This window comes from Pseudophryne corroboree, chromosome 4, assembly GCF_028390025.1.
Source record: "Pseudophryne corroboree isolate aPseCor3 chromosome 4, aPseCor3.hap2, whole genome shotgun sequence".
Classification (NCBI taxonomy): Eukaryota; Metazoa; Chordata; class Amphibia; order Anura; family Myobatrachidae; genus Pseudophryne; species Pseudophryne corroboree.
In genome coordinates this window covers 84081326-84096577 of record NC_086447.1, presented here as the reverse complement: position 1 = coordinate 84096577, position 15252 = coordinate 84081326, and the positions used below count along the sequence as shown (strand labels likewise).

The 15252-nt window shown below is 43.1% G+C and overlaps 1 protein-coding gene across 3 annotated transcripts in view; it reads right to left on the bottom strand.

The window, feature by feature from the left end:
- Window positions 1-15252, bottom strand: part of RUNX2 (RUNX family transcription factor 2) — an 85701-nt gene that overhangs the window by 7747 nt on the left and 62702 nt on the right. For all 3 annotated transcript variants that reach the window (XM_063915208.1, XM_063915207.1, XM_063915209.1), the window contains one exon: window positions 8063-8224. In XM_063915208.1, the coding sequence (XP_063771278.1) occupies window positions 8063-8224 (162 nt within the window). The remainder of the gene's footprint in view (window positions 1-8062; window positions 8225-15252) is intronic.

Below are 15252 nucleotides of genomic sequence, written 5' to 3'. Positions count from 1 at the left end.
CATAACCAATACCGGCTTTTTTGTAGCAGAGTTACATTCAGCAAACAGCTTCGCTGTCCCCGGCAGATAGGAAGTTAATCGTACCCAGGCTTGCTGTCTAATAGGGCCGGCTAATATAAACTGCAACATCTAAGACACGGATGAAGTCTCACTGAACACAGGAGATCATTTACCCCTTAAAAGGTTTCCTCACACGGGACACTGGAAGTAATTTTGTAAGCAATTTTGCTTTGTTGCTTCCACGGCCCTCCGGATGGGAGCATTTATGCTGAGACTGCAGGATAGGTGAGTGGGGGAAGAGGAGCGGGGAGAGGTGGGTGGCTGAGTATCGCTGACTCTCACAAGGGAGCAGAGGATGCTGCTATAACGATCACCCGGCCTGAAATCTCTACTGGCCGAAGCCTACAGATGCCCGGAGTGCCATGGACTTTGCAAACTAGCCACACCAAGAGCCTCGCCAGTCTTCTCACAAACTATGTATCTTATTCACATCGTCACTATTGCATGAAAAGTACAATGTACGGGTACCCTGCCCACTGACGTTGACACTACATGTAGCTGCTGTGTGCGACACAGTCGCTAACGGGTGCAGATAATTTGGCCGACCACAATAGGTCGAACTCATATGGTCAACGTGCAATGGGTTTGAAAGGGTCAATAGGTCAACATGTAAAAGGCAGACACTTGAAAGGGTCGACAGGTACAAAGGACAACACAAGTCAACGGTCAACATGGAAATGGTCGACAGTAAATGTCAACACAATTATTATTTTTTGGGGTGTATCATTTTCTATGTTTAACCACATGTGACCCCAATTAGTGTACCACTTCATCTGCCACGCCTCGGGCAAGGTGCTTCGCTCCACTCTGGACAGGTTACTATTCCCAATCGTAGTCCACGTGGTTAGTAAATGATGAAAAAGTTTTTAAAAAATTAAACAAAACCAACAAAACCGTTGTCATGTCAACCATTTGAACATGTTGACCTTTTGTACCTGTCGACCTATTGCATGTCGCCATATGGGGTCGACCTATTGAATGTAGACCTATCATCCGGAACCCGTCGCTAATCTGGGTCAAAAGGCAAGACACAGAGTTCTGATTTGAGCAAGCCACGCCATGCCTCATGCCTCGCATAGGCCCTCATTCCGAGTTGATCGCTAGCTGCTTTCGGTCGCAGCGCAGCGATTAGGTAAAAAAGCAGCATTTCTCTGCATGCGTACGGGCCGCACTACGCACGCGTGAAGTTATTTCACACAAAACTATGCAGTTTTACACAAGGTCTTGCGGCGTTTTTCAGTCATATGGCTGATCGGGGAATGATTGACAGGAAAGGGGCGTTTCTGGGAGGTAACTGACCGTTTTCCGGGAGTGTGCTAAAAAACGCAGGCGTGTCAGGTAAAAACGCAGGCGTGCCTGGAGAAACGGGGGAGTGGCAGGCCGAACGCGTGTATGTGACGTCAAAACAGGAACTAAACTGACTGAAGAGGAAGGAGTAGGTCTGGAGCTGCTCAGAAACTGCATGAAAATATTTTCGAGCAGTTCTGCTAATCTTTCATTCGCACTTCTGCTAAGATACACTCCCAGAGGGCGGCGGCCTAGCGTTGGTAATACTGCTAAAAGCAGCTAGCGAGCGAACAACTCGGAATGAGGGCCATTGTTATGTTTAGTCTGCGCATTAATACCAATTCATTGATCAAATCCAAGGACAAGGGCTCCCCTAGAAGCCCGTCCCTGCGATGTGTAAATGTAAAGTGATTGCATTTTCCCGCAAATAATAATTGATCACTAGGCCTCTTAGTCTACTTGGCTGGGCCAGTAATTATCCTACATGTTCTCCCAGAGAGATACCCTGAAAACATGGGCTGCTGAGTATTTGTGAGGACTACACTACAGATGTAAATGTGTTGCCAAAGTTAAACCACAATGGTCTCTTCTCTGTCATGTGAGTCGCTGTGCAACAGGCAGCGGTGTGGATGAAACTGATACACAGGAGTAGGAAGTTTCTACCCATAGGCATAGGAAACACTGGCGCAGATGTATTCACCTGGAGAAGGCATAAGGAAGTGATAAACCAGTGCTATGTGCAAGGTGATAAAGGCACCAGCCAATCAGCTCCTAACTGTTCATTTACATATTGGAGCTGATTGGCTGGTGTGTTTATCACCTTGCACATATCACTAGTTTATCACTTCCTTATGCCTTCTCCAGGTTAATACATCTGCCCCACTGTTGTTAATTTGAAATAATTCCATCCCAACTGTAAAAAGCAACAGAATATGCGGACAATATATAGAAAAATATAAAAGGAATGTTCCAATTCAATTGCGATCGCATCGCTGGCCGCCATTAGCATGCTGGGTGGCCTTACCCTCTGCTGGGCTGACCCCATTATGCGATAGCAAGCAGTTGCAGTTTTGCTAATTTAACAAGGTCACCCAATGCTCCTGTGTCAGGACTCTAGCAGTCGGCCATATGGCGCTGAAAGCTGTGGTTGGTCTCAAAGTTGGCACACCCCGGAAAAGACTGATAAGGGTTAAGTCAGGATATATAGTCAGGTTATCAGAGACTTCAGAGTCTCCTGTTTTTCTCCATGGTCAATTGGGTGCAACTATGTTCCGTCTAAGTCTATCCAGACCTCCCGCGGCGCAGTGTGACTAATGGGTCCAAATACATTTGATTTACGCAAAAGGTTGATTTACAATCACTTACAGTATACACTTACTACAATTCTATAAAGAAACATAAAGAGGATTTGAAACCAGTTCGCTTTAAGTATAAAACCACTTGTTTCAAGTCCTTTTAGAATTTGTTCCGCTTTATGCTATATACTTGACTAAATCTCAAGTGAGATCTGTAGATAATATAGAAGATATATATATTTATACATAAATTATATGTCTATATCTATAACTGAAACATCAGAATATGACTAACCTCTGCAGTACTAGCACAGGAAAGGGAAGATGAGACGATGACACTATTATTTATAAACTGGAATTAAACAAACCCTTATTTTTGGAGCAATAAGACCATGTCAAGAACAGCCCCGTGACGAGAGGTATAACTCAATTACTCAAATTTTGTTTGCATAAACATTTAATAGGCGTGTAAAGGCCAAACTGGTCCAAGCACAGTGACACTGGAAACTCAGAAGCTATTTGTTCTACCCAGCCGTAGGATAATATTTACGGTTCTGCCCTGGGGTAATGAAGTAGTGATTGTTTACCATGCTGGGTGCATTGATAAATTCAGCCCACGGGGAGATCGGAGCCGCAGACTGTGGATAGAATTTGAGTGCAGACATTTGCAGATCAAATATTTGTTTTACATAATGGTTTTTATTGCGCGCAGTCACAAGACGCGGTTCTCACAGATGGGCTGTGTTTCCAAAAACAAAAAAGGACAGGAGTGAGAGAGTCATGTACCTGCCCTGGGAGCTGGTGGTGGTGTGTGGAAAAGGTCCAAAAATACACAGAGATTCCATCCATATGGAGAAGGCTGGAACTAGAGAGTTAATTTAATGTTATGTGAGAGCTGTAGGTGGGGGTAATAATTGTATGTGAGAGCTGGCGGTGGGGGTAATAACTGTATCTGAGAGCTGGTGGTGGGGGTAATAATTGGGGTGGTAGTCATGTGACCGCCGGTCGGCTGACCGACAGTCACATGACCTCCTCCGTGAGCCCGACGGCTCACTATCCCGATGGTCGGCATGCCAACCAACAGGGACTATTTCCACTCGTGGGTGTCCACGACACCCATAGAGTGGGAATAGAACCCGTGGCGACCGCAGGTCGCCACCGGGCCCGCAGCGTGGCGAGTGCAGCGAGCCCGCAAGGGGCTTGCTGCACTCGCCCCTCCTCGCCGGGATCCCGGCGTCGGTATGCTGCCGGGATCCCGGCGTCGGTAAGGTGACCGGCGGTCAGGAGACCGCCGGTCACCCGTACTACACCCAATAATTGTATGTGAGAGCTGGAGGATGCCTGCCATCTACAGTTTTAGTGGAGGTGGATATATCAAACCTACTAAAGAGGACAAGTCAAGGTGTTGCAAGTAGCAACCAGTCAGATTTTACCTATCATTCTATAGACTGTACAAGATGAATTATAGCTACAATCTGATTGGTTGCAAAGGGCGAAACATCTGCTTGTCCTCTTCAGAAGATTTTTTTTTCTATCTGAAGTATCTTTATTGAATATTTCACATTACAGAACCTTGAAATCAATATCAAAGTACATACATACTGTATACACATAGGTGTATTAACAACTAGTATGTAATAGCAGTAATGTAAATAACAAGGAGAGGGGAAAGAAAGAAAGAAAGAAAGAAAGAAAGAAAGAAAGAAAGAAAGAAAGAAAGAAAGAAAGAAAGAAAGAAAGAAAGAGAAAGAAAGAAAGAAAGAAAGAAAGAAAGAAAGAAAGAAAGAAAGAAAGAAAGAAAGAAAGAAAGAAAGAAAGAAAGAAAAAGAAAGAAAGAGAAAGAAAGACAGAAAAAAGAGAAAGAAAGAAAAAGAAAGAAAGATAGAAAGAAAGAAAAAGAAAGATAGAAAAAAAAAGAAAGAGAAAGAAAAAAAGAAAGAAAGAAAGAATGAAAGAAAGAAAGAAAGAAAAGCTCTTTTGAGTAATAGCCAGAAGAGCATTGAGGACATGTAGTAAGGATGTCACAACTTTCCTAGTTCGGCGCTCTTTAGAAGATTTGATAAATCTCCCCCTGCTTCTTTAAGCCTGTGAACATAAAAGACATTTGTCCCCACTGCGGGCTGCCAGCTGGACGGCACTGCTCTATAACATTCTACATTGAAGTTGTCATGGGATGGGACACCTTTGAGGGCCATAAAAATAATTATTGGAAAGCTACGTCCGGCTCCTGTGCTACAAGCTAGATCGTCAGGCAACAGGACATCCAGAAGCCCGTCAGGTGCTTCTAGCACATAGGCTGAATCATTGCCATAATGACGGATACCAGTGACGTGTGTAAGGAGCAGGAACAAAACAGGTCCATGAGATGAAGCTCTGGCTTTTTCCTTCATGCCTCAAGATAAAGTCTTCTTCCAACAGGACAATACTCATTAAGCGGAAACCAGCGCGAGTCCCTGACAGATTGATTAGGAACTATTAAAACTTGGGGAAAAAAAGAAAAAGGAAAGAGGAGGAAAGACGAAGGGAGGGGGGTCTTTAACTTTGAAACCAGATACACTGTAGAACAAAAGCCAGTCTTTGGGCAGCTGCCTGCTCCAAGGGCCCACACACAGTGCCAGAGAAGCCACGTGACCGCCCTGTCACATCCTGCAGTCATTTCCATCCAGTGTGCGTGCGTTTCTATTCCGCTCAGAGAAAGGGAGAAAAAAGGATGAGATATATTAGGAAGGAACATATGGAAACACTTTCAGTAAATCCGCTGCCATGAAATTTATAACGAGCGAGAGGCTTCAGATGTGGTCAGGAGCCTGAGATAAGACCCCTAAAACAAGGACAGACGACAAGCCTCCCCTCGCTGTCTGCTGTTTTCAAAAAAGCAAAAATCCAGGGCGGTGGGGTTGTAACAGGAATGAAATAATAACTCAAAAAAATATAACATGAGTAATAGTCGAGTAGACGGTTACCAAGCACCTGCCACTCATGAACCGATCGGGCGGCGTCTGGGACAACAAAGGCTGCACCTTTCACAACACGCGCGCGGAATCAGCTTTCTTAGAGATATCATTTATAACTCTGATGGAGCCTCTGAAAAGTTAATCTAGAAAATAAGATGTGTGGGGCCGGCACATTTAATCTGGTCTTTGATAAGACGGTTTTTAGAAGGCTGTGGTGTCCGGTCAGCGTGATTTATCGCCTGCTGAGAACGCAGAGAAGCGGCATTTGTTACCCAGGATCAAGGGGGATTTCAGAGCGTCAAGGTACAGACGTCTCTGGTAGACAAGGCAAGTGTTGTTAATCTGCAGCATCAGCGCAGGGAGGGGGGTTATTTCGTGGGAGACCCCACGTCAGTCTGAGCCCCGCAAACTGACTGATAGCAGTCTCACTGGATAAAGTGGAGACCCTGGCAGTAAATGGCTCAGTGGGGCTTATTGAAGAGCGTGGCGCAGAGAGTGACGATGAGCGGTGTCACCTATCGCTATCGGATATCTGATTTATTATAAGACTAATGGGAGCTAATACGTCATTGCTGTGGGTTACAGCACTCTCACACTACACTATGAAATAAAGCCTGAGGTCTGTTGTCCTAATAACTACATAGGAATAGTGGATTAGAAAAGTAAGACTGACTAGACCAAGTGCAGATGTCGGATTTATTACCCCTTATGCCGGGTACTCTGGGTTTTCTTCTTTATAGCATTAAGCCTAAACATATTAAATTCCATTTTAACATATTTCTGTGTATGTTCGAGCCCCATGAAATTATTTAGCAGTGCTCCCCACGGTGGTTGACGGAGGAGCTAAAAAGTTGCACATCGGACGCTTCCCAGTGTACAGAAGCGACATTGCTATTGAGACGCACGGTATCTGAAGTGTCTTGGATATGTGCTGGCCGTTCCTAGGAGGTGACTGGGAAGTGGCTAATCAGATGAACTGAGATGGTCTTATGGGCACGCTATCAGATTGTCACATGTTGTTCCTTCAATACTTACCATTCCGGAGTCCCGCGTTGCCAACAGCAGTGCTACAAAATAACCAGCAGTGCTGCTACAAAATCACCAGCAGTGCTACTAAATTACCATTAGTGCTACAAAATCACCAGCAGTGCTGCAAAATCACCAGTAGTGCTACAAAATCACCAGTAGTGCTACAAAATCACCAGCAGTGCTGCTACAAAATCACCAGCAGTGCTACAAAATCACCAGTAGTGCTACAAAATCACCAGCAGTGCTACAAAATCACTAGTAGTGCTACAAAATCACCAGTAGTGCTACAAAATCCCCAGTACTGCTACAAAATCACCAGTACTGCTACAAAATCATCAGCGTCCGTTTTCCTGCCATTTTGCGCATACGGAGTAAGGAAAATTATGGGAAAATAATGCTGCGCTATTTCCCTGGAGACTTGCGCACGTGCTCAGCGCCAGAGTTTTCTAGTTCTCAGCGGCAAACGCTGCCGGCTAGAGAGGTGGGGGGCCCGGATAGATACTACACATGGCCCATTCCTCTCTTAACCACTTAACTGACGATTTTTCCATTCAAAACCGTTCAGCACTTTGTTTTGATTTTTTTTTCTCATTTAATATAGTTTTAAAAGCATTTGTTTAAATATATTTAAACATTATATTATATTATATTATATTATATCTGCAGAATGGATCTGACCGTACCACTAAAGTGGTTAATAAGCCCGTCTCTGGATTACCTGACTAAATAACATCTGCATAACTGGAGAGTATTGATGCTGTTACTTATTACTCACTGACGTAGAAGCTTACTACAAGTCACCCTCAGGTTCTGCGTCTGCAGCCTCGTACCATAATACAGCATAATATCCCTATACTTGACAACTGGAAATGAATAAACCTCTGTATATAGAATACATATAATCAGTACCAATATCCTAGACTAATACAGATTTACAAACAAGCAACTGACAAAGAGAATTCTGTGAATGACACGGCTATTGGAAGTCACCCAGGAGCAAAGAGAGGAAACATAGTAAGTCAATGTGGGCACGCTTTGGGTGTGACCACCTGAGTTGGTTGTGATAACACCCACGCAAGATTGTAACTAGTTCTGTACAACAATGAACAATGTGTGTCTTTAATTTGCTAATGTTGTTACATTATAGCCGGAGACCTAAATTTTCCCAAAGCACATTCCGGCATCTATGGTAATTCCATTTCTGTTCTTTCCCCAAAGTTACAGTGGCCGGGGCTACACATGGGTGATGTGGCTGCTGTGTTTACGCTCTGTACGTCAGGACTGCTGCGCAATCTGACCACGCACGTGGCTGGCTAAAATCAATGTGACCCCATCATCTGGCGCATGCGCCGAGCGTCCCTGCGTCATTGTGGTCCCGCACAGGCTAATGTCAGTCACCTTATCTGTGAATAGAAGGGTGACATAAAAGGTATTTACCTGAGAGGCGTCTGGGCACATCCGTGATAGCTGGGAGCCCCGTGCCGCGGCTGGAGGACAGCGGAGTCGTGGAATGGATGGATGGAGAGGTCATCTGGCTCAGGTACGATGGATACGACTGATCGTAGGACCACGGAGGAGATGACTGCGTTTGTCTAGGGTCTAATAATAAAAAATACGGAAAAAAAAGGAACATTTGTTATAACTGTAATCTACACATTCTAAAACGTAATAAGAATTAAAAGTCTAATAACATAATGGCTCCAAATTTGTAACTAAGATTTGCACCCTTAAACATTTTAAAGGTATTTGTTATCCAGGCACAGCTAATTCATTTTGCTGCCATTAAATACAGCTCAGAATTGCTCTGTATATACAGTAAAATGCATAGGGCAGAGCTGGTCTATGCTGTATCCAAGAGCCACAACAACATTTGTAACTAAGGGGTCTATTCATGAAGCAGTGAAAAGCATGGTTAAGTGAGCCAGTATAGAAGTTGCCCATGGCAACCAATGAGCTGCTTCGCACAATTGTATAGTATGCAAATTATAAATGTAACTTCAATGCTGATTGGTTGCCATGGGCAAGTTCTCCACTGGGTCACTTCTCCACACTTTTCACTGCTTCATGAATAGACCCCTTAGATATTAAATTTGCAACTGCTTGACATATTGTTTTGAAGATTTGCACCCTTAAACATCTTAAAAGTATTTGATATCCAGGCACAGCCAATTAATTTTGTTGCCAATAATTACAGCACAGAATTGCTCTGTATATACCGTGAAATGCATAGGGCAGAGCTGGTCTATGCCATATCCAAGAGCCACAACAAAGAAAAATAAATAACTATGACAGTATAAAGGACAAGAGACACCAGAGACATAAAGCTATATGTTTCGCAAAAGCTACAGGAGGGCGTGTACAAAATTATATATTAAAGTTGTCTGAGGTTTGGAAATCGCTGAAGTTTCACTACTACATAGTTATGAACAAAAGATATAAAGATATTCCAGTGTTTTGCATGGCATATGGAGCACAGATATTATCCCAGAATTGCTGACACATCCCCTTGTTACATAACCTGTGCATGATTTATCAGATCTGCATGAATGAATGTTCCCTGCTTGAACACAGGTAGGTCAGAAGCTTGAGTATTTTGCATGACAGATGTACATACGCTCAGGTACACCAAATATCTCTTAATAATCTTGGAATATTTAACTTTTTTTAATCATTTTATTTTCAGAATGGATTTGGCAAATTGCATCATCTGGTTTTCGGATAAACCACATAAAAAAAGCAGATAGAAGTAAGAGCTTATACGGGTACGCCTGCCTTTACAAGGTTTGCCAAAACGCATCATTATCCAATTTCAACATTAACCAGAAGCACTTCGAGAAAGTCAAAATCTTTCCAAGAGGAAAACTACCTTTAATCCCATTAACAACTGTCCAAAAAATGTCACAGTTTGGACGCGATCCTGGTAGCAACCTCCGACCTCCCAGGTTTTCCCGTGCGTCCAGTAGTTTGCTGGGTAACTGCTTACAGATCAATTACTACACCAGATCTCATTAGCCTGACCTACAAAGGGCTGGATCGGCTTGCTAACCTCTCACATAAATTGGCTGCGCAGCGGACCCTGCAGTTTTGGATTTCCTCTGGTTGAAAATTTTAGGAAATAAAACGGAATGAAGTAAACAATGTGACTTATGGAAACTGCACGGATACCCTCGCTGCCAAACCTGCAATCCTGCCTCACCCTCATAGCTCTGAAATAACAGGGAGAGAGGAAATTTGTTCTCATCAATGTAAACTCCACAGCGCTCTGGGACTGACTGGCACCTCATGAAAGGGACCGATCTTCAGAGTGACAATTCTTACCGAGGCATTGGCATTTCATGGGCATTTACTAAAATTCTGGACGACGAGTGTTGCTTCCATAAAGCGCAGAGAAAACTAACTTCTCTAATGTTGGACCCGTTGTCCGGGATTATGCCAATAGCCTAATACTTATTGCTTGTTTTCTGATGTCTTAATGTGAATAATTGCTATCCCCCCTGTTATTGCCCACCCCGGGACGCTATGGAAGGACTGTCCCCTAAAAGCAGTACTGTCCCAACAAAAGCAGCCATTTTGGGGCATCAGTTCCAAGGATTATTCTTCCTACTCATGAACAATCTAGAAGAGGCAGCCATCTTGGGCGCACTACATAGGTTACACTAAGCGGAATAGGCAATTCCTGGAAGAGATGTCAAATAACGGGGGAGCTAGAGAATACTATAGCAAGATACATGATCCTTACAAAATCATCAGATCCATGCATTATTCATTCTACACATGAGGTTGCCAGGCGAGGCAGCCATTTTAGCAGCACTACGTAGGTTACAATGTGCAAGATAAGCAATACATGTAAATAAGACATTTCAGGGTAGAATGGAAAGCAACTGAGGATACACGCTGAACAAATAGGTCCACATGTTGCTTATTCTGCCTATGAAAGTACCATGTGAGGCAGCCATCTTGGGTGCACTACATAGGTACCAAAGTGTAATGTAAAGTAAGGAATTACAGAACAGACAGAGAGAAAAAAAAAACATCAGAACACAGGGAACCAGCCAACACTGGGTAGGGGAGAGATGGCATTATAGGGGGGAGGGACCATGATGGCGTAGTAAGGAAAGGTATGGAAAACTGTCAGCGTGTAGTAGGTAGAAGTGCACGGTACAGACATATTAATAACAAAGTTTAAATAATGCAAAATAAGTGAGGATAGACTGTAATAACAGTAAACAATGTTATTAGTAATAGTTAATAGTAATAGTATTAGTTATTAGTAATAATAGTAACATAAATATTAGTTATGTTCATTATAAATCATTCACTCATGTAATTAAGGCTATGTAATGTATCACCAATAATGTGCTGCATCTATTCATTCAGTGATTGAATTAAATGTTTGAACTTCTTTTCTACATGCCAATAACGAGCAAGCCTTATGCAGCAAGGACACACAGTATTGGACTGTAGATAAACTACTGTGTCAAGTGATAGACTGACACCACTAAAGTGCATGTATACATCAGGTAATGGGGGTAATTCAGAGTTGATCGCAGCAGCAAATTTGTTAGCTGTTGGGCAAAACCATGTGCACTGCAGGGGAGGCAGATATAACATGTGCAGAGAGAGATAGATTTGGGTGTGGTGAGTTAAATCTGCAATCTAAATTGCAGTGTAAAAGTAAAGCAGCCAGTATTTACCCTGCACAGAAACAAAATAACCCACCCAAATCTAACTCTCTCTGCACATGTTATATCTGCCCCACCTGCAGTGCACATGGTTTTGCCCAACTGCTAAAAAATGTCCTGCTGCGATCAACTTTAAATTACCCCCAAGTGCACTGCAGGTGTGGCAGATATAACATGTGCAGAGAGAGTTAAGATTTGTGTGGGTTATTTTGTTTCTGTGCAGGGTAAATACTGGCTGCTTTATTTTTACACTACAATTTAGATTTCAGTTTGAACACACCGCACCCAAATCTAACTGCACGTTATATCTGCCCCACCTGCAGTGAACGTGGTTTTGCCCAACTGCTAACAAATTTGCTGCTGCGATCAACTCTGAATTACCCCCAATGTACTAGCTGCCATAGGGTCTAATTCAGATCTGATCGCAGCAGCAAATTTGTTAGCAGTTGGGCAAAACCATGGGGTAATTCCAAGTTGATCGCAGCAGGAAATTTTTTAGCAGTTGGGCAAAACCATGTGCACTGCAGGGGAGGCAGATATAACATGTGCAGAGAGAGTTAGATTTGGGTGGGGTGTATTCAATCTGCAATCTAATTTGCAGTGTAAAAATAAAGCAGCCAGTATTTACCCTGCACAGAAACAAAATAACCCACCCAAATCTAACTCTCTATGCACATGTTATATCTGCCTCCCCTGCAGTGCACATGGTTTTGCCCAACTGCTAACAAAATTCCTGCTGCGATCAACTTGGAATTACCCCCAATGTGCAGTGCAGGCGGGGCAGATATAACATGTGCAGAGAGAGTTAGATTTGGGTGGGTTATAGTGTTTCTGTGCAGGGTAAATACTGACTGCTTTATTTTTACACTGCAATTTAGATTTCATTTTGAACATACACCACCCAAATCTAACTCTCTGTGGACATGATACATCTGCCCCACCTGCAGTGCACAAGGATTTGTCCATTAGCTAACAAATTTGCTGCTGCAATCAGATCTGAATTAGGCCCTAAAGGGGGGTACACACGGAGAGATACGTGTTTAAAATCTAAGCAATCTGACTAGATTGCTTAGATTTTAAGCACCGATCTGTCGTGTGTATGCCCCCCAGCAATAGCAATGCGCGGACCCGAGCGTCGCTATCGCTGGTGCTAGATTGGCCTGCATGCAGGCTCAATCTAGTGGGTCGCTCACTTCAGCGCTGTGTGAAGTGAGCGCCCCCCCCGTCGTCGTCCCCTCGTTCAGCACACATCACGCTGTGCTGAGTGGGGGGAGAGATGTGTGCTGAGCGGTCTGTGTTAAGATCGCTCAGCACACATCTCTCCCGTCAGTACTGGCCTTTAGTACTGTGCTGAAAGCTGGCAGTAGAGTGGTGCTTGTTTATCTTGCATCACATGGGGACAGAATAGAAGATGGCTAAAGCTTTACAGTTCTGCGTAATTGACCTTTTTTTTTTTTTTTAAATCTCTTTTTATATGAGTGCCGCTGCATTTACCTCTATAAGGTACCTCATGAAAATGTATTATATTTGATTTAGGGGTTTATTCAAGAAGCAGTGAAAAGTGTGGAGAAGTGAGCTTGTGGAGAAGTTTGACCATGGCAACCAATCAGCTGCTCCGTACAATTTTATAGTATGCAAATTATAAATGTTACCTCAACACTGATTGGTTGCTATGGGCAACTTCTCCACTGGCTCACTTCTCCACACTTTTCACTGCTTCATAAATAGACCCCTTAATTATTATATCATAAAGTGCCAACATTTCATATTAATGATCGCACAAGGACATGCGGAAAGGAGAGCATTAAACGTAACGTACAGTAAAGTATGTGAGAGGAACCACACATCAGGACAGTGTACACTTGCTAAGCGCTGCAGTCCTGCAGGTGCGTGAGACAGAGAAGTCGGAGACGGCAGACATACCATGCAAGCATTGCTTGGCTTCCTGTATACACCAACCAAAGCGCGCAAGCAGGAGCGAGGCCGCCTGCAAACAGCCTCCTTCCTGTCTGTGCAGCAAAACTGGGTCTCTCTGAGGCTTCAAACATCCACCGTGCAAGTTATCTCATTTCAAATAATTTGACTTGTGACTTTGAAGCTCAGACCTCGTGTCTGTATGCTGCACATGCTAATAATCTGAGACTCCTTTTATCTTGTTACTGACAATTCCAGCAAAGGAAATAAAAAGAAAACACAGCAGATTAACTCTTCAGCTGCCGGGGGTGCCGACGCACTCTGTCGATACAGAAACGTTGTCTCTCGGGGCATGTTGAAGAACCGCGCTGCTCTGGGTTGGACTAAGTGACACAACAACAAACCGCACTGCAGTATTTTCCCCTAAAATAGCCAGTGAATTCATGAGACAGACAAGGTTTAACAGGCAGAATTTCCAGACACCACTGTGCCTCCGTGTTTGTCCACGCACCTAGAACATGCCTCATATGAAATATATCAGGCCTGACACCAAACATATTTTATATTCATTGTGGAAGAGCTCAGTAATTCCACAAAGCCCTATCTATTACACTCTGCCAACACATAACACGTCAGAGCCAATGCAAATGAGTGCAATGCTTCATCCTTGCAAATATAACCACTATTTGTCATAACTATATATCAAAGGTGGTGTCTTAAAGGTACGGCGCTGAGATATAACTGGCTTAGATGAAGTGTTTAGACAAAGTAAGTCTTCACCTCAGCAGGTTTCCCTGTTAGGCAGAGTGGGAGTGACAGACTTACAAACTTGTCCTTCCCTAATAATAATAACGTCAGGTCCAGTGATGTCATAACAATTTTACTGCTTGAAATTTCAGCTTTTTGACTTGAATCAGATCTCATTAGATGCGGCTTCAGCTGCCTGGTGTGGGGGAGGGGGGGGGGGAGGTAAGGTTCTTTCAAACTTTACTTTTGACAGCTGTAGTGGAATATCTGGGTAACTGTAACATTGAGCTATATACAGTATACAATATTACATCCACATTCCTCCCAACATGACCCATTCCAGGATGGACAAATTGCTCTGTTCCTGGACTTCACTCATAGGGGGGTATTCAATTGTTTGAAAAGTCAGGTGGGTGTCTGTTTTTTTCCTATCTAATAGACAGGGGGGAAAAACAGACACCTAACTGACTTTTCAAACAATTGAATTCCCCCTCATAATTTAGGTTTGGCGTCACCTGTGTTGAACTGGTTAATTGATAACAAAGGTGTTTCACCACAGGTGCCAGCAATCTTAAATTAAGACAAAAGTCCAGGAACAGAGCAGTTTGTCCCTCCTGGAAAAGGGTCATGTTGGGAGGTATGCATCCATGCTTTCTATGGGGAAAATTGCATGCTGGGAATTAGTTGTCACTTAAGAACTTAAAACATACTTGCCTACCTGACCCTCTCCATGAGGGAGAAAATGATCTGTTCCTGGACTTTCCTGGTAATATATGATTGCCATCACCTGTGGTGAAACACCTTTCTTATCAATTACCTGTTCTACACAGGTGCCGGAAATCATATATTACCAGGAAAGTCCAGGAACAGAGCATTTTCTCCCTCATGGAGAGGGTCAGGTAGGCAAGTATGACTTAAAAGCTGCATAAAAAGATATTCAACTAATAAACAGGATATCATTTGAAGTACTATAGTTTTAGACCTTCTATAGGACATTTCAGTGTTTGAAAATAAAATAATGACAACAATAAAAAAATAATCAAATAGGAAAGCTCATTTTGGGTGGCTGGCTATATTGATAATGATGTATTCATTTATAAATAATCAGATATACAGTCCGAGCTTTCCATCTATGTGGCTAAAACTTAAACACAATAATTCCTCATCATATACCTTAACGTGTTCTATTTCTACTTGTATCTCTGACATATTCTATACTATCACATTCTATATTCTATTCTGCCATATATGCGACACTGTAAAAGTGCAGTGGAATTGAAACTA